The sequence below is a fragment of the Mustelus asterias genome, chromosome 7, assembly GCF_964213995.1.
Source record: "Mustelus asterias chromosome 7, sMusAst1.hap1.1, whole genome shotgun sequence".
In the NCBI taxonomy this organism is placed as follows: domain Eukaryota; kingdom Metazoa; phylum Chordata; class Chondrichthyes; order Carcharhiniformes; family Triakidae; genus Mustelus; species Mustelus asterias.
The window spans coordinates 33,257,092-33,282,789 of record NC_135807.1 but is presented as its reverse complement, the minus strand read 5'-3'; the positions used below and the strand labels follow the sequence as shown (position 1 = coordinate 33,282,789).

General features: G+C 41.9%; 1 protein-coding gene across 1 annotated transcript in view; it reads left to right on the top strand.

Annotated features, from left to right (window-relative positions):
• zc3h3 (zinc finger CCCH-type containing 3) overlaps positions 1-25,698 on the top strand; it is a 248,604-nt gene that overhangs the window by 103,789 nt on the left and 119,117 nt on the right. Inside the window, exon 5 of the mRNA XM_078215840.1 lies at positions 12,150-12,334. Within this exon, the coding sequence (XP_078071966.1) occupies positions 12,150-12,334 (185 nt within the window). The remainder of the gene's footprint in view (positions 1-12,149; positions 12,335-25,698) is intronic.

The window sequence follows — 25,698 nt, the reverse complement described above, 5'->3', positions numbered from 1 at the left end:
AATGAATAGCCAGGTGATCTGATTTTGATGGTATCAGTTGTGGAATCATAGAAATCCTAGAAACCCTACAGTGCAGAAGGAGGCCATTCGGCCCATCGAGTCTGCACCGACCACAATCCCACCCAGGCCCTACCCCCACATATTTACCTGCTAATCCTTCTAACCTACGCATCTCAGGACTCTAAGGGGCAATTTTGAACCTGGCCAATCAACCTAACCCGCACATCTTTGGACTGTGGGAGGAAACCGGAGCACCCGGAGGAAACCCACGCAGACACGAGGAGAATGTGCAAACTCCACACAGACAGTGACCCGAGCCGGGAATCGAACCTGGGACCCTGGAGCTGTGAAGCAGCAGTGCTAACCACTGTGCTACCGTGCCACCAGGAAGGAATACTTTCCAAGCGTGTTCTCTGTATAACTTTGAATAGCGCTATGAAATCATTTTCATCTACCTCAGCTGGCAGGTGAACCCAGTGGAAATGCCATTTGTCAGTATTACAGCAACATTTGTTCACTCCCTTTTCTGTTTCTGTGGGGTGGATGCTATGACTTTGAAGGACAAGCAAATAGGTCCCAAAATCAAATTGCTTGGTTTGACGAGGGTTTCTGCAACTGGTGTCAGAATTTATTTCTGTGCTTATCTCAAGCCAGATATTCTGTTGTGCAAAGAAAGTTGGGAGTAAAGGTGATAGAAGTATCGCCTGGGAGTTCATATATAGACCCCCCCCCCCCCCCCCCCACACACACACACACACACACACACACACACACACACTGATGGCTAACCCCCCTCACCACACTGATGGCTAACCCCTGCTGTGGGTTTCCCAAGTCTGAGGGGGGTTCGTTCAATGGGAAACCCTATTGACAACAGTGGGCAGAAGATCCCACCATTGGCCAATGGCGGGTTGCCCCCACCACCACGAAATATGCAGCGGGGGGGGGTGCAGAAAATCCCATCCAAAGCTTTGGTACATTTACCCAGCTGCACTTACTTGGTCAGAATTTGCACACTTGCTTTTGATAGTCTGACTAGGCGTCTAACTTGGCGAGAATGGTTCTTGATTGAACGTTAAATGTGCAGGCAGAATCAGTTAAGGGTGAGGAACAAAAATACTGTTTTGATGTATTTATTTCACTGAGATTACAATTCCCATTAAAGCGTGAATCTTCCAGTTTCAGATTACAATTTCTTTCACTAGCTTTTGGTGGCTCATAATTTCTTATGTTTTTCTTAAAGAGGCATGGTCATCTTGTAAATCTCTAAATCACCACACAGTCTACACACCCAGGCGAACGTACTATTTAGTGATGGCTCAAACTGCAGCACATTATCTTCTATATTCTATTGGCATTTAAAACTAATGTTTGTCATTACCAAACTACTTTTTGATTGACATATTTATCTCCTTCCCTTTATAAGCCCTGCTGTTAACTGCAATAAAGCCCTTGTGTGTCTTGGCTTAAAAAAATGTGGCTTCAGTGCATTCCTCTTTTGTATCTTTTAGAAATTGCGTTGCAATTGTAATGTTTGGTGTATCCAATGGTCACTTTCCGTGGTGGCTTTATCTGGTGACCACGACAGCAGCGCTTGGAAGCTTTTTCCAGAATCGTACAGGTCATGTTTACTTTAACAAGATCGTCACCTGTCCAATAAACTCTGACTCTTTTGTTTTTCTGTTCACCTGCAGCCTATTTTAAAGTGTTCTTTTAGTTGACCTCTGTTTTAACCAAAGAGCTGGGATCAGGATTTTTACTGAACTTTCTTGTGCGTTGGCTGATTTCTTTCCCCACCCCCAAGTTCTTCTGCTGGTGCTGGTGAGGCTGCACCTAGAGTACTGTGTACAGTATTGGTCCCCTTATTTAAGAAAGGATGTTATTGGCTTTGGAAGAGGTGCAGAGAAGGTTCACCAGGTTGATTCCGGAGATGAGGGGGTTGGCTTATGAGGAGAGATTAAGCAGACTGGGCCTGTACTCTTTGGAGTTTAGAAGGTTGAGGGGAGATCTTATGGAGACATATAAGATAATTAGGGACTAGACAGGGTAGAAACATTGAGATTGTTTCCACTTACAATGGAAACAAGAACTAGGGGGCATAGCCTCAAAATACGGGGGAGTCAATTTAGAACAGAAGGAACTTCTTCTCCCAGAGGGTAGTGAATCTTTGGAATTCTCTGCCCAATGAAGCAGTAGAGGCTACCTCATTAAATGTGTTTAAGTCACAGATAGATGGGTTTTTAGCCAATAAGGGAATTAAGGGTTATGGGGAGCGGGCAGGTAAGTGGAACTGAACCCACTATCAGATCAGCCATGATCTTATTGAATGGCGGAGCAGGCTTGAGGGGCCAGATGGCCTACTCCTGCTTCTATTTCTTATGTTCTTATGTTCAAGTTGATGCTTTTTATAGGTGGGCACTTGGGAGTGTACATAAAAGGTTTACCATACTTCAAATCTTAAATGAACCACCAGGGAGAAAACTACTGTAGTACAAAATTCCATTTGTGTTTGGGGTAGGGGTGGGTGGTTTCTTGGAAATATTAATTGAGTAAAGATCAGTTACTTCCAAATTTCCTCCTTATCTTTGTTCTTTTCCCCTCTCTTCATTACTCTCTCTTCCCCCTTAATTCTTTTCTCTCAACCCCTCTCCCCACACTAATTAACTTCATGCGTCATCTCATCAATTGCAATCCTGCTCTTGGCAATCTGTGGCTCAGGTGAAGAGCCATGTCTGGATGTGCTGTTCTGTTTTCTAAGGAACACGATTGCTTTACATCTACTCAAAAACAATGAATAGAGGCTTTCAAATGAGTATCAAGTAGTCCTATAGGATCACTTACCTGTTGACATGCATTTTCACAAAAAAACAAATGATGCATTTTCATCAAAGCTTAGTATTCTCAATTTTTCTTGTTCTTTCTTTGCTTGTTGAAGCATGAAAAGGTGATACAATAATGAAGTACCTATTGGAATGGTGCCTCAGAAAATACTGATGGTTGCTCTGGTTTTAGCGAGAATTTTTTTTTTAGTTAAGAATTCATTTATCCTCTCTATTGTATAGGCTGCCTACTTCGATCTCGAAAACAACTCTCACTTATCCACCTTCATGCTTGCTAACCTAAATCAGATCCTGAGCCATTAACTCTTGAGTCACCATATAAATCCAAATTTTTGTTGTTCTAGTATAAGCAAATTTTCATTTTCTAGTAAACAATAGAGTTCTCTGTAGGGCAACTTGTAACGTTTTCAATGTGGTGACTGAGAAAGAACTAATAAAGTTCTAATAAAGACAGTCACAGACTATACAACACAAAGTAGGGTGGCAGGAAGAGTCTTGAAAGACGTTTAGATCTTTACTGACCTTCCCTCTTGACTTCATTTAACTCCAGTTTTGTGCAGACTCAAAACTGTTCCCATATCAAGGGCAACTTCTCTAGCACGGTTTCTCAATTATTGTACAGGATGCAGAATGAAAATATGTCTGCCAGATGATTTTCTAGCATTTAAAATCATTTTAGACTTCCTGTCACAATCTTCCTCGCCTTTCTCAGTTTTATCAATAAACCCGTTGCTCTGAATTTTCCACATTGCAGCATTGCTGCATGCTATATGTAGTATATTAAAAAGTCGGAGCATTTTGTTATACTGCCCTCTTTGCCACCCTCTCTGTTGGGGAGTTGTAAATAAAGTTAGTTGAGTAATGGCTTTGTGCAGTTGGCCCTTGATATGGGAGTAGTTTTAAGTCTGCACAAATTTCTGCAATATGCCAACACTGGTATGTCATTATGGTGGGGACATGGGCAGATATGTCGGTGATCCACTGGATTTACATGTCCCTTTGCTTTCAGATGAACTTTTTAAAGTACTAAATGTCTATCGAAACTTGCAAGTTTGTTAACCACCAATGGGGGAGTGTATATTCCATCCAATAGTTTAGTTTTGTTTTAGATGTTATTGATTTGAGGAAAGATTATGCCAATAGCACTCCAACTATCTCTGGTCCTTTTCTAATGGTTGTGGAATCTTTACTTTCTACCTGAACCTTGGCACGGACACACAAAGCCTCGTGTTAATATCCACTGATTGGAGTGTCAGCTCAGTTTATGTGCTCAGATCTTGGAACGGGACTTGATGCTTTCCTCAGGGTCAGACATTGTAGGTTTATCTTGGGGCCGAGCTGATTTTATACGAGGCAAGAATCATTTTATCATTCTGAAATCCTTCACTGTGCTGCTGGTTACCATATGCAGACACTGTGGGGGGGAAAAAATAGTACTCAAAAGGCTTAAACTGTCACAAAGCATTAGAGGTTATTTGTGCAGTTAATGACTCCAGTAGTGAAATGAATTGAAACCCCCTCATACACTTTGACTGTTATTGACCACAACTGCAAAGTGATAGATACATGTTGCTCTGGGACAATTCTTTTTCTTCCACCGGCTTTTTAAAAAATCATTTGTACCCAGTCTCTCCTTGTGTTTATTATCGTCGACCCTTATTTGACGCTCTTTGTGTAGGGTTTCAGCTTGCCACACAACCTCGGAGTCAAGGTTATGGTGATAAATTCTACAGTATTGTCACTTCTATTCTGAGGAAATTGGTTTGGTGCTTTCACATTGAAGGGAGATAATTTGCTGCAGTCTTTCAAATGGATTAGAAATGGATTGAAGTTAGAGTTCATGCCTCCCATTACACTGTGCAAAGAGAAGTGTCTTAAGGCAGTGTACACACTCCAGCCTTCATTATGTGCACTTAATACCTTTCCTTTTTGTCACTTAATGAAATTTCCCACAGTAACATGTCTTGCTAACTAAAGCCTTTAGATTGCACAACTCGTTTTCATGGGAAAGAAATTACAGGACACACCATGTCGAGGGAGGGAGAACTTTCCCAAGTCCATGCCCTTTCTATTATTGCATTAGTTTTATACTCTCTTTTATATATAAGACTCATTTAGAAATTTCATTCCCTGAGTTAGGGCAACAATTTAGTGGAGTAGTTTGACACTGGTTTGAATGAAAAGTGATGCTCTGCTTCAGAATGCCTGCCCCTATTCTTGTCTCCTTGTCAAAATGGTCTAGAGAACACTTAGTTTAAAGATATGGAGCTGACTGCTGATGTCTCAGCATTCACAACAGACTCATTCAACACGACTCACATTTGTCTCAATATAAATATATTTTTTGATTCAGAATGTTGTGTGGATGTAAGCTGGCTAATGAACTGAATTTGTGTACTGAAACTCGCACCTCATTAAAGCTGACCAACTGCAAATGAGGTGACAGACCGGGGGGGGGATATCGCAATAATGGAAATATGGGACAGATTCCTGACAAAAGAAGTTGAGGCTAGGATAATTAACTCTTTGACAAAGCACCCAAATAGGTACCAGTTTCACAATAGGATTTGTTGTTAAAAATAGCTTTTTGACTGAAATTATTAAATATTTCACTGGACATGTTGGGAAGGGGGATAGAAGGTATGATTCTGAAGCGAAGGTTAGGATCAGAAGGGTTCTATCTAAAACATAATTGGTCAGGAATGAATTGCAAAGATGTTTTGATTGAAGAATATTCTGGACCTTTGCTTCGCTATCTTTGCAGAGCTTTATATAGAAAGATAAATTGTTAATGAAATTTATTACAGCCTACTGAATATGTAACATTTTGATCAGAGCATTTTGAGTTTAATAAGGATTTAATCAAAGAAACAACTTTTGGCAAAGCAAAAGCAGTTATTTAATAAATGTTTTAAGTTCTTATTGTCTTCACAAAATGAATGTGAATCATTGGCAGTCCCCTTGGCATAATTTTCAACCAAATTTGTTCATCTGCCTGCATGCGTTTTAGATGTTTTCAATTTTCCCCGTGACAATGCTGCCGTACAGTAAGGTGGGAAGATGAAGAGCACCTAGTTGGGAAAACACCTGTGTATTTTATCTGCAATATGCCAACACTGGTATGCAAAACATCATTTCAGCCAAATAATTGACCATATTCTTCACGAAGTCATGTATTTCAGTCGTCCTCAAGTCTGAGGTTGTGAAGGCAGTCCTTGGAGTTGTGACAAAATTGGTTACTGGAAAATGCAACTCAAGTCGAAACATTGTAAGTCGGAACCGATTTTCCCATAAGAAAGAACCAAGGCCCGATACCATATTTTCAACAAAATAACCTAAAAATTTTGTGCTCATTTAAAGACGAGTAATATATCAACAGTAACATATTCATTGACATTAAAACATAGAAATATAGAGGTGTATACTGTACAGTATCGTCAGCTGTACTTCACCTACAAATTATCTAAAAAGCAGTAAGAATTTTTAAAAGCCTTACAGTAATTTGTCATCTTCATTCCTGGGCTCGTGGGTGGGTCTGGACTTTGGTTGGAGATTTTAAAGGGTTGTTGGCTGGAGTCGTCTTAGGATTCTTGGCTTTAGATTTTTCTGGAGTCTTCTCTGCTTTCTTAAAGAGAGTGTCCAAGGAAGTTTGGGCAGATATCTCCTCTTCATGCAAATTTCTCTGTAGCAGCTGTAAATGTTGTAAATGCTCCTATTCATTGATGTTTTGTGTTTAATGTTGGGGTCATGTTCCTCAAACAGGGACATGGCAGCTTCCAAGTGTTGAAATGTTTTGGCCAAAAGGTGTGCTGTTCAAGACTTTACAGAGGAATCTCTTCAACAGTGGGTGCATCTTCTTCTTCCTCTGACGCTTGTTGCTGTTCCCATTCAATGTGGTCCCCATTCTTAATTTTTCACAATGTAATGCCAGCAATTCATCCACACCCTCTGGTGCAATTTCTAAGTTGAGTTCTTTGCCCGTTTTGGCAACATTTCTGGCCACCTCTTTAATGGTGTCCATAAATCTTTGGAAGCTGAAGATGACAGCTGCCTTTTCTGACGCAGGAATTTTGGCTGGTACTTCCATGGGGAGGCATACTTTCAATCCTGGCCTTTTTTGTCACTGAATCGCTTTTGCATGGTTTTTAAAGGGCATGGATTAGAGACAACTACCAGTTGTAGTATAGCCAGCAAGAGATTCATTTCAACCTCTGTTTACCATTCATATAACTGTGATCACTTTTGGTCCAGGTGCAGCTTCTGTGGTAAGGAAAATCATAAGGTAGCACCATTTGTCAGATGCCACAATCACCACGATCATAGGAAATCTAACATTGTCTACCGATGTCCAACATGCTAGTTGGAAGACACACAATCATAAATTTTATAATGTATTTGTAAATCATCTCAATCCCTTAGCTAGATTGCTGCTTTGCAGTTACTTCCAGTTATCTATTGTCTTCATAACACCAATTAGGACATCCTTCAATTCATTTTGAGGTGTCTATTGATTTGTATGTTAAAGCTTATATACAAAGTCATCTGAATCTCAATTAAATTTCATTGTGTAACCTGCTCCCCCAACTATCCCTAACATATAAAAAATGGTTGAACTTCTTTATTAACTGACTTGTAACTTACAGCTATCAATTATGTTTGCTTTTGTGAACAGCAACTTTAAGCATCCGTTCATATGTAATGCAGGAAATGAAGAGCGCCGTACATTAGTTGCGCTAATGCTTGAATAATATATCCTGTTCCCTCTCAGTTTCACTATCCTGTTCAAACCAGTCGATAATTCTTCTTGGGATGGCACTTCCATCCTACTAGGAACCTCTGGAATCTCCTCTATGTCCATCAATCTGTCATATGTTGGAATTGGATATGCTGTCATCGTGTGTCAAGCTTTGCTAGTTTTTCTGTTTCTGCATTGAAGAATTCCTTGTAATTTGGCTGGATTCATAATTAAATTAATCCAATTTTGTATCTATGTGGGAAATGCTAACAAGATATTTTACTGACTTTTTCATATTTCATGTTGTTGGTTGATATTTCTGATTTTCCTAGTTTTTATGCTTGTAACTATATGGAGCTGCATTTGCGCATCATAAATCCAGAATATTTTGTTAATCATACTTGATTTTCTTAAGATAGCAGGGCTTAATGGGCTAAATTAAAAGGACAGTTTACTAGGTTTGTATTCCCTTCATTATTGGGTGAGCCAATTGAAATGTTAAGATGATTAAAGGATTTGATGGGCTGGATGGACAGAAACTGTTCCTCTTGATGAGACAGTCCAGAACCTTAAATTTTAGCTAGGTTGATCATGAGTGACAGCAGATTCACACAGTGTAGTGGAAATCTGGAACTCCCCATCTGCCCCACTGATCCAAGTAGGCAGTTAAGAGTAGTTCAATTTAAATTTTCAAAACTAAGATTAATAGCTTGAAAGATTTTTATTGGATACCATTTAAAGGGAACTAAGACCAACAAATTAGTTGAAATGCAGATCAACTATGATTTAATTGCATGGTCAAGCAGATCGAAGGGACTGAAATGCTTTATTCCCGCTCCTAGGCTTACAAGCAATGAAGTGCTTTTGAGATGGAGTCACAGCTAGAGCGTAGAAAACACAGCAGCCAATTTGCACAGAACGAAGAGCAGCGAGATAGATGACCAGATAATCTGACTTGGTGTTAGTTGAATGATAAATATTTTTTGGACACTGGGAAATCATTCCCATTCTCAGAGTAGTGTCATGGGATCATTTACATCCATCTGTTATTGCAAATGAGGGTTTAATTTAATGTCTAATTTGGATGGGGCATATTATTTGCATGTATGGGGGCTTTTCATTTGGACCAATAGATCTTCACTAATTTCCATTGCCAATTTTCTTCCCTGCCTCCTCATGGAGTGTTTGGCACATGTTGGATCTCCACGCAGCCTTCCAGCATGATGCCAAAAGACACAGTTTCAAGTGTGAAGCTACATAATGAGTGGTGGCGTGCAACTCAATTTGCTTACTGTCCAGTTGCACACAGATGGATTTTGAGACCTTCTCCTGTAACTTGAAATGGGGCAGTGGTGCCTGGAAAATGGTTGAGAATGGCGGGGGGGGGGTTAGATGGGCTTTAGATTGGTTTCACTGGTCGGCGCAACATCGAGGGCCGAAGGGCCTGTACTGCGCTGTAATGTTCTATGTTCTATAACAGCAAGCTCACATTTTCCTGGCTAGCAATCATACCTCAAACAATACTGTCAAGCCGGATCGTTCATTGCATTGCTGTTTGTGGAGTCTTCCTTGGCCATATACTGGCTGGCATGTTTAGTGCTAAACAATAATAGTTGTAATTCAAAGTAAGTGACTCTGAAGTATTTAGGTGAAGGTGAAAGGTGCTATGCGAGTTTAAAGAGGAGAGAAAAACTGAACTTCTTTATTCTGTGTTTTTGAATTCATAGAAAGAATCAGAGAAACCCTACAGTGCAGAAGGAGACCATTCAGCCCATCGGGTTTGCACCGAAAACACTGAGGCCCTATCCCCGTAACCCCACATTTACCCTGTTAATTCCTCTAACCTACACTAAGGGGCAATTTAGCATGGCCAATGCACCTAACCCACACATCTTTGGACTGTGGGAGGAAACCAGAGCACCCGGAGGAAACCCACGCAGACACTGAGAGAACGTGCAGACTCTGCACGGACAGTGACCCAAGCCGGGAATTGAACCCAGGTCCCTGGAGCTGTGAGGCAGCAGTGCTAACCACTGTGCCACGGTGCTGCCCCCTAATATTTTAATATATGTTGTGACCTGTCTCCCGAAACTCTGTGTGATCCAATTTAATAATAATTTGCAACAAACTCACTTTATGAGTAACTCAAAAGATTAGCTTTTCACATTTGAACCTGGCGGGGGATAGGCGGTCTTTGAAAAAGAGGAAGATGACAACTAAAGGCAGCAACAGTAAAAGAAACACAGAAATGATTATCAGTTCACATAGTTTCCAGAATCTGAGAAGTCAAAATCCGGAAGCCATTTTCTTGGTAAATTCAGTCCTGATGAGTTCCTGGTTTGAGACAACAGCACAAAAATCTTTCAAATGAATATACTGCAACACGTTGGCTCTTTGTGCTTAGACTACTTGGCAGGTATTTAAAATCAAACGGACCTTGAGGAGTTGAGAGATGGTGGCCGGTTGCTTGCTAATTTTTCAAGGGCACTAAAAGTTTGATTTCAGCCATGTTGTTATACAGATGCTGGCCAGAATTTTACTGCCTCGGCCGTCCCGGAATCGGGGCGGAAAGGGCTCACAAAACTGATTGGGTGGGATTTTACGAGCCTCGCCTGAGCGAGGTTGTAAAATAGCGGCCGCTGACTCCTAAAAGAAGGGGGGAATTGGAAGGAAATTGAACCATGGGCTCTAAGGCAGGTTGTTTGTCATCCTTTTCAGATAGAAATGCTGCTTGTGTGAAGAGGAGGACAAATCAGATAAATAATGCAGGTTGCAGTGAGAGGGGAAAAATGCATTGTTTAGCTTTTATTACAATAGGATTGGACTGTAAGAGTAAAGAATTTTTACTACATTTATGCAGGGCATTGGCAATGCCACACCCAGAGTACTTTGTATACTTTTGGTCTCCTTGTGTGAGGAAGGACTTGCTTGCCCTAGAGGGAGTGCTGCGAGGTAGAGATGAGGGGATTGTCGTTTGAGGAGAGATTTAATGGAATATACCTATATTTCATAGAAATCATAGAAATCATAGAAACCCTACAGTACAGAAAGAAGCCATTCGGCCCATCGAGTCTGCACCGACCACAATCCCACCCAGGCCCTACCCCCATATCTATCCACTAATCCCTCCAACCTACGCATCTCGGGGCACTAAGGGCAATTTGTAGCATGGCCAATCAACCTAACCCGCACATCTTTGGACTGTGGGAGGAAACTGGAGCACCCGGAGGAAACCCACGCAGACACGATGAGAATGTGCAAACTCCACACAGACAGTGACCCAAGCCGGGAATCGAACCCAGGTCCCTGGAGCTGTGAAGCAGCAGTGCTAACCACTGTGCTACCGTGCCGCCATCAAAGTGGAGAATGTGGGCATCGATCCCACTACCTCTCGCATGCTAAGCTAGCGCTCTACCATTTGAGCTAATTCCCCCAAGCTCCATTTCTTGGAGTTTAGAACAAGATGTGGTTTAATTGAAACATATCAAATTCTTAAGCGGCTCGACAGGGTAAATGCTGGGAATATATTTCCTGGGCTGACATGGAAAAAGTTTCAGAATAAGGGGTCAACCATTTAGGACTGAGATGAAGAGAAATTTCCTGGCTCAATCTATGTGAAACTTTGGAATTTTCTCCAACAAAGAACTGTGGATGCTCAATCATTGGGGGCGATCTTACCGGCATGAAATGCCAGACGATTGGCATGGCGAGCTGGTAAGATCATGAGAGAGGTGAAAAACCAGGTTCATGCCCAGTTTCTCGCCCCTCATGATGATAGCGGCACTGAATTGCCATCATTATTCATAAGCTGATTTTAATATGATTAGTGATACAGTGTAGTGGGAGATCAGGCGCATGCGCAATTGCACCCTCTTAACAGTCAGCAGCCCGCTTCTCGGCATGAATAGACTCTGGCCACTTCCCCTACTGGCGAGAATCACAGTTTGCCTCATTTTTTCAAAGTGTAATAAGATTTGATCTTTTTTTCTCTTGCTGAAAAAATAGGTGCAATTCTCTCCTGTTTTCACATTCATTCAGCACTTCAAATTTTTTTGGTAAGATGCCCACATTGAGTATATTCAAGATAAATTTCTGAGTACTGTACTAAGGTAATTGAAGGATATGGGGATTGTAGGGGGAGATAGAAGATCAGTCATGGTTTCGTTGAATGGCTAAGCAGGCTCCTAGGACCAAATACCCCACATCTGTTCCTATTTCTTATTTTTTTTATAAATGGCATTGACATACCACAGTTCTGGTGACTGAGATGGGTCTGTAATGTGAATCAAGTGTTCTCTGTTTCATCCTGCACTTACTGTACATTTTTCTGAAATATATTTTGTAGCTGTATGAAAGCAGGTAGTAATTAGCTTCTTACTATATGCTGTCATTTAATTTTCCATGTCCTGCAATAGCAGCAAAATCTGAGTTTTTGGATGAAAAGAAAAAAGAAGCTGTGCTATAGACACAGATCAGTGGAGACTGATGGAGGTAATTTGAGCTGGAACTGGTTTTTCATCAGGATCGCATCCCATTCTTGTTTTGTTGAGGCTTTCTCTTTTCTTTCCTCGCAGGTCACCACTCCTGAACCGAGCGAGACTGAGCAGCAATTATAGATTCCTTCAGCAGAGATGGAAGATGAAAGGCATGCGCTGCATCGAGGGAGTGCTATACCGTGTTTCAGCCAACAAGCTTTCTAAAAGCTGTGCCAATCCCATCAAAAGTGGAGTCACAAGTGCAAGGAACACTGTGAAATCAGGTAAAGCGACTAACTGTCCTGAAATGATCACTAAACGAGGACACTTCAACTGCCATCCAAACCTGATAGAATTGAAAATAATTTTAAATGCCCAATACTGAGTTTATCTCCAGATTCTTAATGATTTGAATGTCCATCACCCTGTGCTGTATCCTTGTGACACAAATGCAACAATTTGCAATAGTTTGCTTTTTAAACTATTTGCTGAGAAGTTATAGGCACCCGAAAAAGCATTGATGAATATTTTTGTGTTTTGGCCAGATTTATTTAAAGTGGGGATATCAATTCAACACAGAATCATTGAATTGTTACAGCCGACAAGGAAGCCATTCAGCCCATTGTGTCTGTGCTGGCTCTTTGAAGGAGCAATTCAACTAGTGCCATTCCCTTGCCTTTTCCCTGCAGCATTGCACATTCTTCCTTTTCAGATATGTATCCAATTCTTTCATGGATTCCTGGATTGAATCTGCCTCCACCACACTCGGACAGTGCATTCCAGGTCCTAAGTACTCACAATGAGGAAAAGGTTTTTTCCTCATGTCACCATTACTTCTTTTGCTAATTACCTTAATTCAATATCCTCTGGTTCTTGATCTTTCGACCAATGATAACAGTTTTTCCCAATCTACTCTGTCTCTACTCCTCAAGATTTTGAATGCTTCTATTAAATTTCCTGAATCTTCTCTCCAAGGAACTTCACTAATCCACCTACATAATTGAAATTCCCCATCAATGGTATCGCTCTTGTGAATCTAAAGGGATCAAGGGATATGGGAGGAAGGGTGGTCAGGATATTGAATTGATCATAATGAATGGCGGAGCAGGCTCAAAGAGCCAAATGACCTACCCCTGCTTCTAGTTTCCGTTTTCTGCACCCTTTGTAATGCCCTCACATCTTTCGTAAAGTGTGGTGTCCAGAACTGGATACAATACTCCAGGTGAGGCTGAACTGGTGTTCTATACAAGTTCGAACATAATGTCCTTGCTTTTGTGCTCTATACCCCTATTAATAAAACCTAGGATGTTGTATATTTTATTGATTGGTTTCAATCTGTCTTGCATGGTCTTTAGAATTAGACCCTTGATTTTATATTGTCTCTCTGCATTCTTTCTTCCAATGTGAATCACTTCATATTGCTCTACATTAAATTTCATGTGCCATTTGTTCCCCATTCCATCAACCTGTCTATATCCTTTTTATAAGGTCATAAGAAATAGGAGCAGGTGTATGCCTGTTCTGCCATTCAGTAAGATCATGACCGACTAGATTGTGGTCTTAAATCTATTTTCCTGCCTCCCCTCCCCCCACCAATGATCCTGCTTTTACCCCATAGTCCTGGACCCCCTTGTCAATTAAAAATTTGTTTAACTCAGCCACAAACTCAGTCAATGAATCAGGCTGCATTTTTCTCTGTAGAGGCGAATTCCCAAGACTAATGACCCTAGAAATGAAGAAATTCTGACTTATCTCAGTCTGAAATGGGAGCCCCATATTTTTAAACTGTGTCCCTAGTTCTAGATTCCCCCTTGAGCCAAAGCATCCTCTCAGTATCCATCCAGTCAAGGCCATCAGAATCTTGTAGTTTTCAATAAGATCACCTCTCATTCTTCTACGCTCCAACGAATAAAGGCCCAACCTTTCCTCGTACGACAACCTGCTAATCCCAAAAGTTTGAAGTTCTGCATTCTATTCCTCACAGCTTATGATCCTTTCAAGTTTCGTATCATTTACAAAGTTTGAAATTGTGCCATACGTCATGGTCTAGGTCATCTGTTGTTTATTGTGCCAAGTTCCGCACAGATGAGGACAGCCTCAACCGGGATCTTGGGTTCATGTCACACTATCTGTAACCCCCACGACTTGCCTGGACTTGAAAAATCTCACTAACTGTCCTGGCTGGAGACAATACACATCTCTTTAACCTGTGTTTAACCCTCTCTCTACTCACATTGTCTGTACCTTTAAGACTTGATTACCTGTAAAGACTCGCATTCCAACCATTATTTTGTAAACTGAGTTTGTGTCTTTATATGCCCTGTTTGTGAACAGAACTCCCACTTACCTGACGAAGGAGCAGCGCTCCGAAAACTAGTGGCTTTTGCTATCAAATAAACCTGTTGGACTTTAACCTGGTGTGTTGTGAGACTTCTTACTGTGTTTACCCCAGTCCAACGCCGCCATCTCCACATCTTTCAAAGCAGCCATTGTTCAGTTATGATTTTGCATGCCAACCTTTGATTCCAATTTATCTGAATCAAGTCAATTCTTTCTTCTTAAAGTTGACTTTCCCTTTCTTAATTATTCTTACCCCGGATAGTTTCTTGTTCTTTTCCATAGCCAAACAAAATCATATGACAATGATCACTGTTCCCTAAATGTTCCTTTACTGAAACTTAATCCACTTGTCCCATCTCATTCCCAAAAACCAGGTCTAGCAGCACCTCCTTTATCTTTAGACTGGAAACATACTGATCTAGAAAATTTACCTAAACAAACTCCAGGAACTCTTCTCCCTTTTTGCCCCTTTAATCATCCAAATATAGACTGGGAAAGTAATAGTGTAAAGTCCCCCATTATAACTACTCTATAATTCTTGCACCATTCTGTAATGTCCTTGCTGATTTGTTCCACTACATCTGCCTTACTGGTTGGTGGCCCATAGTCTGCACTAAGCAATATAATTGCATTTTTTTTGTTCCTTGGCTGAAGGCAAATAGATTCTGTTCGACTCCTCTGGAATACCCTCTCTCTCCTGCACTGTGGTGTTTTCCATCATCAATAGATCCACTCCTCCACCACCACCACCACCACCCCCCCCCCCCCCCCTAATATCATATTTCCATAGGCAATTTGTGCCTATAACTCACCAAGTCTCACTTATCACACTTTGTGCATTCTCGTATACGCACAGTAACCCTAAGTTAGACTTTATTACTTTCCTCCTCACTCTGAACTCACTCAGTTAATACTGTAGGATGAATTAAGTTATTACCTGTCACTCCCACGATTCTGAGCACCTCAGTATTCCGCTCTGATATTACTTACTGGTTCCCATACCTCTACCAAGTTAGCTTCCCAACAGCACCAAAAAATCGAGGAATTTGACCCTGCTCTTTTTAGATGCAGCCTATCCTGTCTTTACAGGTCTCATCTCGCTCAGAGTTGGTCTCAATTCCACAATAATCTAAAGCCCTCCCTCCTGCGCAAACCTTCCAGCCATGCATTCATCTGCTTTATCCTCTGACACTCACTTGCATGTGGTATTAGGAGTAAGCACAGTAAGAAGTCTCACAACACCAGGTTAAAGTCCAACAGGTTTATTTGGCAGCACAAGCTTTTGGAGTCTCGCTCCTTCATCAGGTGAGTGAGGACTTATGTTCACAAACAGGGCATATACAGACACAAACTCAATTTACAAGATAATGGTTGGAATGCGAGTCTTTACAGGTAATCAAGTCTTAAAGGTACAGACAATGTGAGTGGAGAGAGCGTTAAGCACAGGTTAAAGAGATGTGTATTGTCTCCAGCCAGGACAGTTAGTGAGATTTTGCAAGCCCAGGCAAGTCGTGGGGGTTACATATAGTGTGACATGAACCGAAGATCCCGGTTGAGGACGTCCTCGTGTGTGCGGAACTTGGCTATCAGGTTCTGCTCTGTTGGACTTTAACCTGGTGTTGTGAGACTTCTTACTGTGCTTACCCCAGTCCAACGCCGGCATCTCCACATCATGTATTAGGAGTAATCCAGAGATTACCACTTTTGAGGCCCTGCTTGCTAATTTCCACCCTAGCTCCCTAAACTCTGACTTCAGACCAAATCCCTCTTTTTGTCTGTGTTATTTATACCAATGTGGACCATGACTACTGGCGTTTCACTCTTCTCCCTCCAATTGCTCTGCAATCATTCAGTGACTTCCATGACACCATGAAGGCAAAAATCATCTTGGATTCATGTCTGTGGCTGTGGAAACGTCTGTCTGAGCCTCCAGCTATTGAGTTTCTATCACTATTGTTCTTCCAGATCTTTTTGTGCCCTCTGTTCTCCCCGACCAATCCCCACCACCATCCTGTACAGTTGAGCCAACCTCGGTCTCGTGGACTTTGTTTTAGCTGCATTCCCCAGATGAACCAACATTTTCATCAGTACTTCTAATTTAATACTGGTTGGAGAGAGAGATGCACTCAAATGCATCTATTTGCCTGTTTCTTCATGACTGTCTGGTCACCCATTCACTCTTTCTCTGCATACTCTATTGCTGCGGAGTGACCTTAATCGTGCTATCCACGGACCCCTCAACCTCACAGACGCACCACAGGGACACCATGCCACCTGACGCTCAAGTTCCGAAAACCAAAGCATGAGCTGCTACAATCGATGACACTTTTTGCACATATGGTTATCCAGGTCATGGGAAGTGTCCTGGGATTCCGACATAGAATGGAATGTGCGCTCCAGAGGCCGGAGCAGTCCTGCCATTCCCCTATCAATTAGTACTCGAGGTTTATTACCTAATAAACCTTACTAATTCTAATAAACTTTACTACTTTAAAAAAGAGGAGATTCACCTGCTGCTCACTGATGTCACTTAAATATAGGAAAGCTAACTGAGAGCCTTACGTTTAACATGATTTGTGCAGACTTTTAGCATGTTAAATATTAAATTAGAACTACATGAAACGGGTAACCTTGTATTATGTTGTAATTACAAGAGCTAGTTTTATTTGAAAATCAATCTAATTCATGTGATTCTTAGGTAGTCCTCCCTACCTTTTCATTATGAAATCACAAATATGGAACAGGCGATTTGCAACTCCAGCTTCGTCTGTTGCTCTCCTCAAACATTTTTATTTCCTTTGTACAACAACACTTGCAACCTGCCTGATTCCTGGATATTGATCAAACTATTCAATTCCCCTTCCCTCAGCGGAAAATGGTGAGGCAATGCTGTTCATGTGTGGTTGATTATCAAAGCTTCCACAAAGCAAGTGAAAACACCCTTTATAAAAATAAAGTTATTGTCCCTGTGGTTGCTTTTTTCCTTTCCTCTTCACTGCCCCAACAGTGACATGTTTGAAATTTGGGAAGAATCATGGCCATTCACCCATCTGTGATAAGTTTATTGCAGCATCACTGAGAACAGCCCCTTGAGCAAGACTTGGATTAGGATTCTGCCCCTGAACAAGCATCAATCTGAACCCATATCGCATATGAATCATTAGAACTTGAGTTGCCTTGAGCTGAACTAGACTCACTGAGGAATACTATGCACTATTAAATTCATCTCTTTTCTTTTCCCTCATTAACTAATTAACGTTACATTTAGTTCTTCACCCACTTAATTTAACATATGGTATGTTGTGCAGACTTGTGGAACATGGTTTGCATCCAACTTTGCTACTCATGAATTATCAGCTCAGCTCACTCAAGAGATTAAATCATTTCTCATGGGTTTGTGTGTTATATCCTCCATCTCTTTGCTTGTTCAGTCTCCTGAGGGAGATTGAAGAGCTGCAAGCAAACCTGTGGTTTGCCTCAAAGTTAAATGAATTGGGGGAAGAGTCTGTGATAATAGAAATTGTGCACAGTCAGTTGGATAGCACGGCCTTTCCATGTTCCAAGCCTGTGATTTTATTTTAAAGCAAAGGAAAATACTGGAGGAATTGTTTGCCCCTAAAGCCTTTCAGGGATTTGTACATCAAAATTTCCTCTGATAATTTAAAAGTTGAAAGTATTTTCTGCTGTTGACTTGCCATGTTCTATTTCATTATTGCTGGCTGCTTCATGAGGTCAGTGACTAGCAGTTCATCCTCTACTGCTTCAATTAAATATGTTTGGGACCATGACTTTAACTGCTCTAGGAATCTACCTGGACTGGCCCATTGTAGGCAGGTCATGATACCGGATGCTTTACATCTGGTATAAATCTGCCTTAGCCTGTTAGAACATAGAACATAGAACATAGAACATTACAGCGCAGAACAGGCCCTTCGGCCCACGATGTTGCACCGACCAGTTAAAAAAAAAAACTGTGACCCTCCAACCTAAACCAATTTCTTTTCGTCCATGAACCTATCTACGGATCTCTTAAACGCCCCCAAACTAGGCGCATTTACTACTGATGCTGGCAGGGCATTCCAATCCCTCACCACCCTCTGGGTAAAGAACCTACCCCTGACATCGGTTCTATAACTACCCCCCCTCAATTTAAAGCCATGCCCCCTCGTGCTGGATTTCTCCATCAGAGGAAAAAGGCTTATCACTATCCACCCTATCTAAACCTCTAATCATCTTATATGTTTCAATAAGATCCCCTCTTAGCCGCCGCCTTTCCAGCGAAAACAATCCCAAATCCCTCAGCCTCTCCTCATAGGATCTCCCCTCCATACCAGGCAACATCCTGGTAAACCTCCTCTGCACCCTCTCCAAAGCCTCCACATCCTTCCTGTAATGTGGGGACCAGAACTGCACACAGTACTCCAAGTGCGGCCGCACCAGAGTTGTGTACAGTTGCAACATAACGCTACGACTCCTAAATTCAATCCCCCTACCAATAAACGCCAAGACACCATATGCCTTCTTAACAACCTTATCTACTTGATTCCCAACTTTCAGGGATCTATGCACACATACACCTAGATCCCTCTGCTCCTCCACACTATTCAAAGTCCTCCCGTTAGCCCTATACTCAACACATCTGTTATTCCTACCAAAGTGAATTACCTCACACTTCTCCGCATTAAACTCCATCCGCCACCTCTCGGCCCAACTTTGCAACCTGTCTAAGTCTCCCTGCAAACTACGACACCCTTCCTCACTGTCTACCACACCACCGACTTTGGTGTCATCAGCAAATTTGCTAATCCACCCAACTATACCCTCATCCAGATCATTAATGAATATTACAAACAGCAGTGGCCCCAAAACAGATCCCTGAGGTACACCACTTGTAACCGCACTCCATGATGAATATTTACTATCAACCACCACCCTCTGTTTCCTATCCGCTAGCCAATTCCTGATCCAATTTCCTAGATCACCCCCAATCCCATACATCTGCATTTTCTGCAGAAGCCTACCATGGTGAACCTTATCAAACGCCTTACTAAAATCCATATATACCACGTCCACTGCCTTGCCCCCATCCACCTCCTTGGTCACTTTCTCAAAAAACTCAATAAGGTTAGTAAGGCACGACCTACCTGCCACAAAACCATGCTGACTATCACCTATCAATTCATTACTCTCCAAATAACTATAAATCCTATCCCTTATAATTTTTTCCAACATCTTGCCGACAACAGAAGTGAGACTCACCGGTCTATAATTCCCGGGGAAGTCTCTGTTCCCCTTCTTAAACAATGGGACAACATTCGCTAACCTCCAATCTTCTGGTACTATACCAGAGGCCAACGACGACCTGAAGATCAGAGCCAGAGGCTCTGCAATCACTTCTCTTGCCTCCCAGAGAATCCTTGGATAAATCCCATCCGGACCAGGGGATTTATCTATTTTCAGACCCTCCAGAATATCCTGCACATCCTCCTTATCAACTGTAATACTGTCTATTCTACTCCCTTGCAACCCAGTGTCCTCCTCAGCTATATTCATGTCCCCTTGCGTGAACACCGAAGAGAAATATTGGTTCAATGCTTCACCAATCTCCTCCGGTTCCACACATAACTTCCCTCTGCCATCTATAACTGGCCCTAAACTTGCCCTAACCAACCTTCTGTTCTTGACATACCTATAGAACGCCTTAGGATTCTCTTTAACCCTATCCGCCAAAGTCTTCTCATGTCCCCTTTTAGCCCTTCTAAGCTCGCTCTTCAACTCCCTCTTAGCCAATCTAAAGCTTTCTAGTGCACTACCCGAGTGCTCACGTCTCATCCGAACATAAGCCTCCTTTTTCTTTTTAACCAACAAAGAAACTTTTTTGGTGCACCACGGTTCCCTAGCCCTACCAATTCCTCCTTGCCTGACAGGGACATACCTATCACAGACTCGCAGTAGCTGCTCCTTGAAAAAACTCCACATGTCGGACGTTCCCAGTCCCTGTAATCTCCTAGTCCAACCTATGTTTCCTAATTCTCTCCTAATAGCCTCATAATTACCCTTCCCCCAGCTAAAACCATTGGCCCGAGGTTCATGCCTATCCCTTTCCATCACTAAGGTGAACGTAACCGAATTGTGGTCACTATCACCAAAATGCACACCAACTTCCAAGTCTAGCACCTGGTCTGGCTCATTTCCCAGCACCAGATCCAATATAGCCTCACCTCTAGTTGGCCTGTCTACATACTGAGTCAAAAAACCTTCCTGCACGCTTTGAACAAAAACTGACCCCTCTAACGAGCTAGAGCTATAACAATTCCAGTCAATATTAGTCAAGTTAAAATCCCCCATAACAATTGCCCTATTACTTTCACTCCTAAGCAGGATTGACTCCGCAATCCTTTCCTCAACCTCTCTAGAACTTTTAGGAGGTCTATAAAAGACTCCCAACAGGGTGACCTCTCCTCTCCTATTTCTAATCTCCGCCCATTGGTCTGTTAATTTCATGAGACTTTGTATCGGTGTTTACTAAGGAAGAGGATTCCCCTAAGGAAGGGAGGATTTTCACAGCAACTTCATTGCAGTGTTAATGTAAGCCTACTTGTGACACTAATGAATGAACTAAGCTACAAAATATCAGTAGAAATGGCATGGTGGCACAGTGGTTAGTGCTGCTGCTTCACGGTGTTAGGGATCCGGGTTTGATTCCACCCTCGAGTAACTGAGTGGAGTTTGCACGTTCTTCCCATGTCTACGTGAGTTTCCTGTAGGTGCTCCGATTTCCTCCCATGATCCAAAGATGTGCAGGTTACGTTGATTGACCTTGATAAATTGCCCTTTAGTCTCAAGGGGGATTATCAGGGTAAATACGTGGGGTTATGGAGATAGGGTCTGGATGGGATTGTTGTCGGTGCAGGCTCGATGGGCCGAATGGCCTCCTTCTGTACTGTAGGGATTCTATGGATTCTATAAAGATGACAGAAACTGAGTTTGTTAAGAAGCGCCAACACTGATTTGTGAAAGGCAGATCATGTTCAACCAACTGAATTTTTTGATGATGTAAGATTGATGGAGTGCAGTGCATTGGATGTTGTCCATGTGAATTTTAAGAAAGTATTTAACCGTACCATGAAAGGCTAGTGAAAACAATTGTGGCTTGTGGAATAGGAGGGGTCAGTGTCGGCTTGGATAAAAAAATTGGCTCAAGGAAAGGAAACAGTGAGCTGTGGTAAATGGTTGCTTTTATAATGAAAGAATGATGGACAGTGTTTCCGAGAGGCAGTGACCGGACTGCTGCTATTTTTCATGTATGTAAATGACTTGGATATTAAAATACAGAATAACTGATAAATTTGGAGGAGTGGCAAACAGCGAGGATGGCCAGCCCAACCCATGAGCCAGTTGAGTCCATTCTGTACAATTAATGCTCTTAAAAAGGCCTCATCCTGCTGCCATTGGGATTTAACCTGTGGAGGGAGAGACCCATGCCAATGACATACCCACATGCAGAGCCAAAGCCCAAAATCCTGGACAGCTGCTGGCCTTGTGATTGACTGGTAGCTCTCTGAGGCAGGGCTTCCTGATCAGAAGGGCTGGTTCCTCAAGTCTGTTAACAGCCAATTGACCATTAAATGGCAGCGGGCAGCCAGTGTTCCCTTCAGACTGCTGTCCCTCAATGTTTTTAGCTGGAAGTGGGGGGAATTATGGCACCTCGTATAATTCAACTCCATATTACAGGTTGGATGATCTTGGAACAGCTGTAACTGCCCCTATGAGCTCACCACCAGAAGAGTGAGAGGCTCAAACAAACTTAACTTGCAGTTCATTCGAAATCTGCACAAGCTAGCAGATTGGTGTAAGATGCCTGTGCCCAACCACCTGATGCATATGTTCTGCGTCTGGTTGAATGTGTCACCAGCCTCACACCCTGTGAAGTATACTTTTAGCAAAGGATCTTCTGAAGCAGATTTAAGCAGTAAGCTTTGGAATACATTAGGCAAGTAAGGGTGAACATTACTACTGCTTTGCTACTGAAATCTTCGCATGTCCCACTAGCCACCGGAAAGTTCATATTTGCCATGTAGCAAAATTAGTTATTAAGAATTTGAGCCTCACTGTTAGGAAATCAGTTCATGTTTGTTATTCTCACTATTCCTCATAGTTCAGCTCAACAGTTTTCTCCAATTAAGTCTCCTGGGTTGCTCTGGCATTTTTATTTTGAATGCTTTCCTTTTAAGCAATGTCTGCAATTAATGGTGCAGCCTCTGCAATTCTTGCCTCTGCCTTTCTTTTTTCATTTTTGAAAAAGAGAGTGGTATTGTGGGGTCTGAGGTGATAATCTCTTGAGGTCAATGTACCCTTTCCCTATGTTTTTCTACTCATTACCCTGTCTGTATGGACCTTATGCAAACCTCCTCGAACTGCCATCATCACCTGGTTACTGTGGTGCAAAATGTAAGTGCCTGGTAAATGCCCTTCAGTCATCTTCCTGTCTATGGGAAATACTGCATGTATCAATAGCGGTATTTTTGAGAATGGTTCTGCCACCAGTGAGAGAAAAATGGCATTTTGCATAAGTTGGTGTGAGTTACCGGATTGTGAATAGAAGTAAGGATTTGAGTTGAATTCTCTCTTGAGATATTGTAGTACAACAACACGACAGCTGGGATTAACCAACAACATGACAGGAAATTCAATTTTAAGAGTTTATATACTGAATGGTTAATTTCCAAATAATGGGGATGGTGTGTTACATACCACTCAGAGTCTGAGTTGCTGTTGCAATGTGTACTTTTACCTGCATGTTGTAGTCTGGAACTATATCTGGATAGTGATGTTAGAGGCTAGAAAGCTGCGCAAGTATAATTATTCCCCCAACCACTGCATAGTGGTGTCCTGGTTGGTCATTTGTTGCAATATCAGCACCACCTGAAATTGTTGGGTGATGAAGCCTGTTTAATAGTCAAATTAGCAATTTGTAAGCCATATTCATGAGGCAGTCAAGATAACTTGTACTGATCACTGGTGTTATTTTACTCTCCAAGCTCAGCCTTGCTGCTCATACAGTGGCATAGCCAAGAAGATCCCCTGATGAACTTTCATTTGTTTCATTTTTTAAAAAGACTAATTGACTATCACAGTTAGCACTCGTTAAAAATAGAATGACAGTGATTTCTTCCCCCTCTAATCTATATCTAAAGAATTCATTTTGGGTTGAATTTTCTCTTAAAATAGTTACTAAGCCAGTGTGTTGGCTGTAAAATTACTGAGCCCAAAAGTACAAGATACTGGAACAGTACAAGATACTGGAACAGTACAAGATACTGGAACAACATCACTGGAGACTTACGTCAGGCCTTCAATAAGATTTCTGCATCATCTTATCACGTAACTGGAAGTATGTAGAGAATGCTTTGCATGAGTTACTATTGCAGTGGCTTGTTACGTAAGCATATACAGCAGCTGTTCTGTTTCAGTCAAGTCAAACTCCAAAAATAACCGCAAACATAAAAGTATAACACCCCAAAATTATTTGGGAAGAAGCGTCTAAAGAGTCATATTGGATTCAAAACATGAACTTCACAGATGCTGCCAAACCTGCTGTGTGTTTCCAACACTTTCTACAGAAATAGCCTTTGTTTCTTTTTTGTGGTGATGTTGGTTAAAAAGGAAGATTGTTGAACAGGGCATCCAAAGAGCTATCAGCTCAACCATTGCTTCCCTAACTTCGGACAGATCCCTCGCCAGCTTTAAAATCTCATGAAAAGGAAAGCATCTCTGATAGTACAGCACTTCCTCAGTAGGTGTTAAATTATCATAGATCTTAAGCTCCAGGCCTGATATGGGACAAGAGCTCACTAACCTCTGAACCAGAGCTCTGAGCCAAGTTGCCAGGGGCTCAATGTAGATTTATGGCGGTGCTGGATCGACAGGATAGAAGAGATGGGGAAAGCCAGATAGGTCTAGTTTGAGATTTGCTGTAGTTATATATAGACCTCCCTCACATCCTTAATGCATTTATGTACATGAACATCAGATTTATATGTTTTCAGATATTTAAAATGCATAATTTTGTTTACTAAAAGTCACAATCACTCCACTGCTTGACCGCATTTGCTGTTACTTTCCATGATTACACTGTGAAGTTTGCTCACATTCTGAAAGGTTGGTGGAAGCAGTTTCAATAATAGCTTTCAAAATTGAAATGGATAATTACTTGAAAGTTTGCAAGAAAATGAGCAAACAGGAGGCAAGTGGGACAAATTGGGTAACTCTCAAAAAACCAACACAAACACAATAGGTTGAATGATCTTGTTTGCTGCATCATTCAATTCTCTCACAGAAGCGAGTACTTTCTCCCAAGCCCTTCAAACAAGTCTGTTTCCAACTCCACACAATTGGATCACCCCCCAGCCTTCCACTCCCATGTCCCATATCTTAGTGAATTAGCAAGTTATAATCTAGTCCACTCATATTAGATAGAATGACCATTCCTTTTAGTGAATTGTCAGGCTGTAATCTGATCAACTCATTCAGATAGCATGTTTGTGAAGGGAATGGTAATTTCCCACTGAAAATTATAAGTGGTAAACTGGTTGAGGGATTCAGATGCCATATTTAGAGCGAGGGTGGCAGATCAAGCCAAGAGCTCATTACGGAATAAAGTAATAAAATGGAGACACTGCGAATCTTCAGCAATCACTCACTAATGAGTATGATTGCTCACCTAAGAACTCCATGTCACTGGTCATGGGTCCTGTGGATCTTCTCATGGCTGATGAGAATAATGATGTGGAGATGCTGGTGTTGGACTGGGATAAACACAGTAAGACGTCTCACAACATCAGGTTAAAGTCCAACAGGTTTATTTGGTAGCAAAAGCCACTAGCTTTCGGAACAGGCTGTTCCTTCGTCAGGTGGGTGGGAGTTCTGATCACAAACAGGGCACAAAGACACAAACTCAATTTACATGAATAATGATTGGAATGTGAGTCTTTACAGCTAATCAAGTCTTAAAGGTACAGCCAATGTGAGTGGAGGGAGCATTAAGCACAGGTTAAAGAGATGTGTATTGTCTCCAGACAGGACAGCTAGTGAGATTTTCCACATCCAGGCAAGTTGTGGGGGTTACAGATAGTGTGACATGAACCCAATATCCCGGTTGAGGCTGTCCTCGTGTGCGGAACTTGGCTATCAGTCTCTGCTCAGCGACGCTGCGCTGTCGTGTGTCGTGAAGGCCGCCTTGGAGAACGCTTACCCGGAGATCAGAGGCTGAATGTCCGTGACCACTGAAGTGCTCCCCAACAGGAAG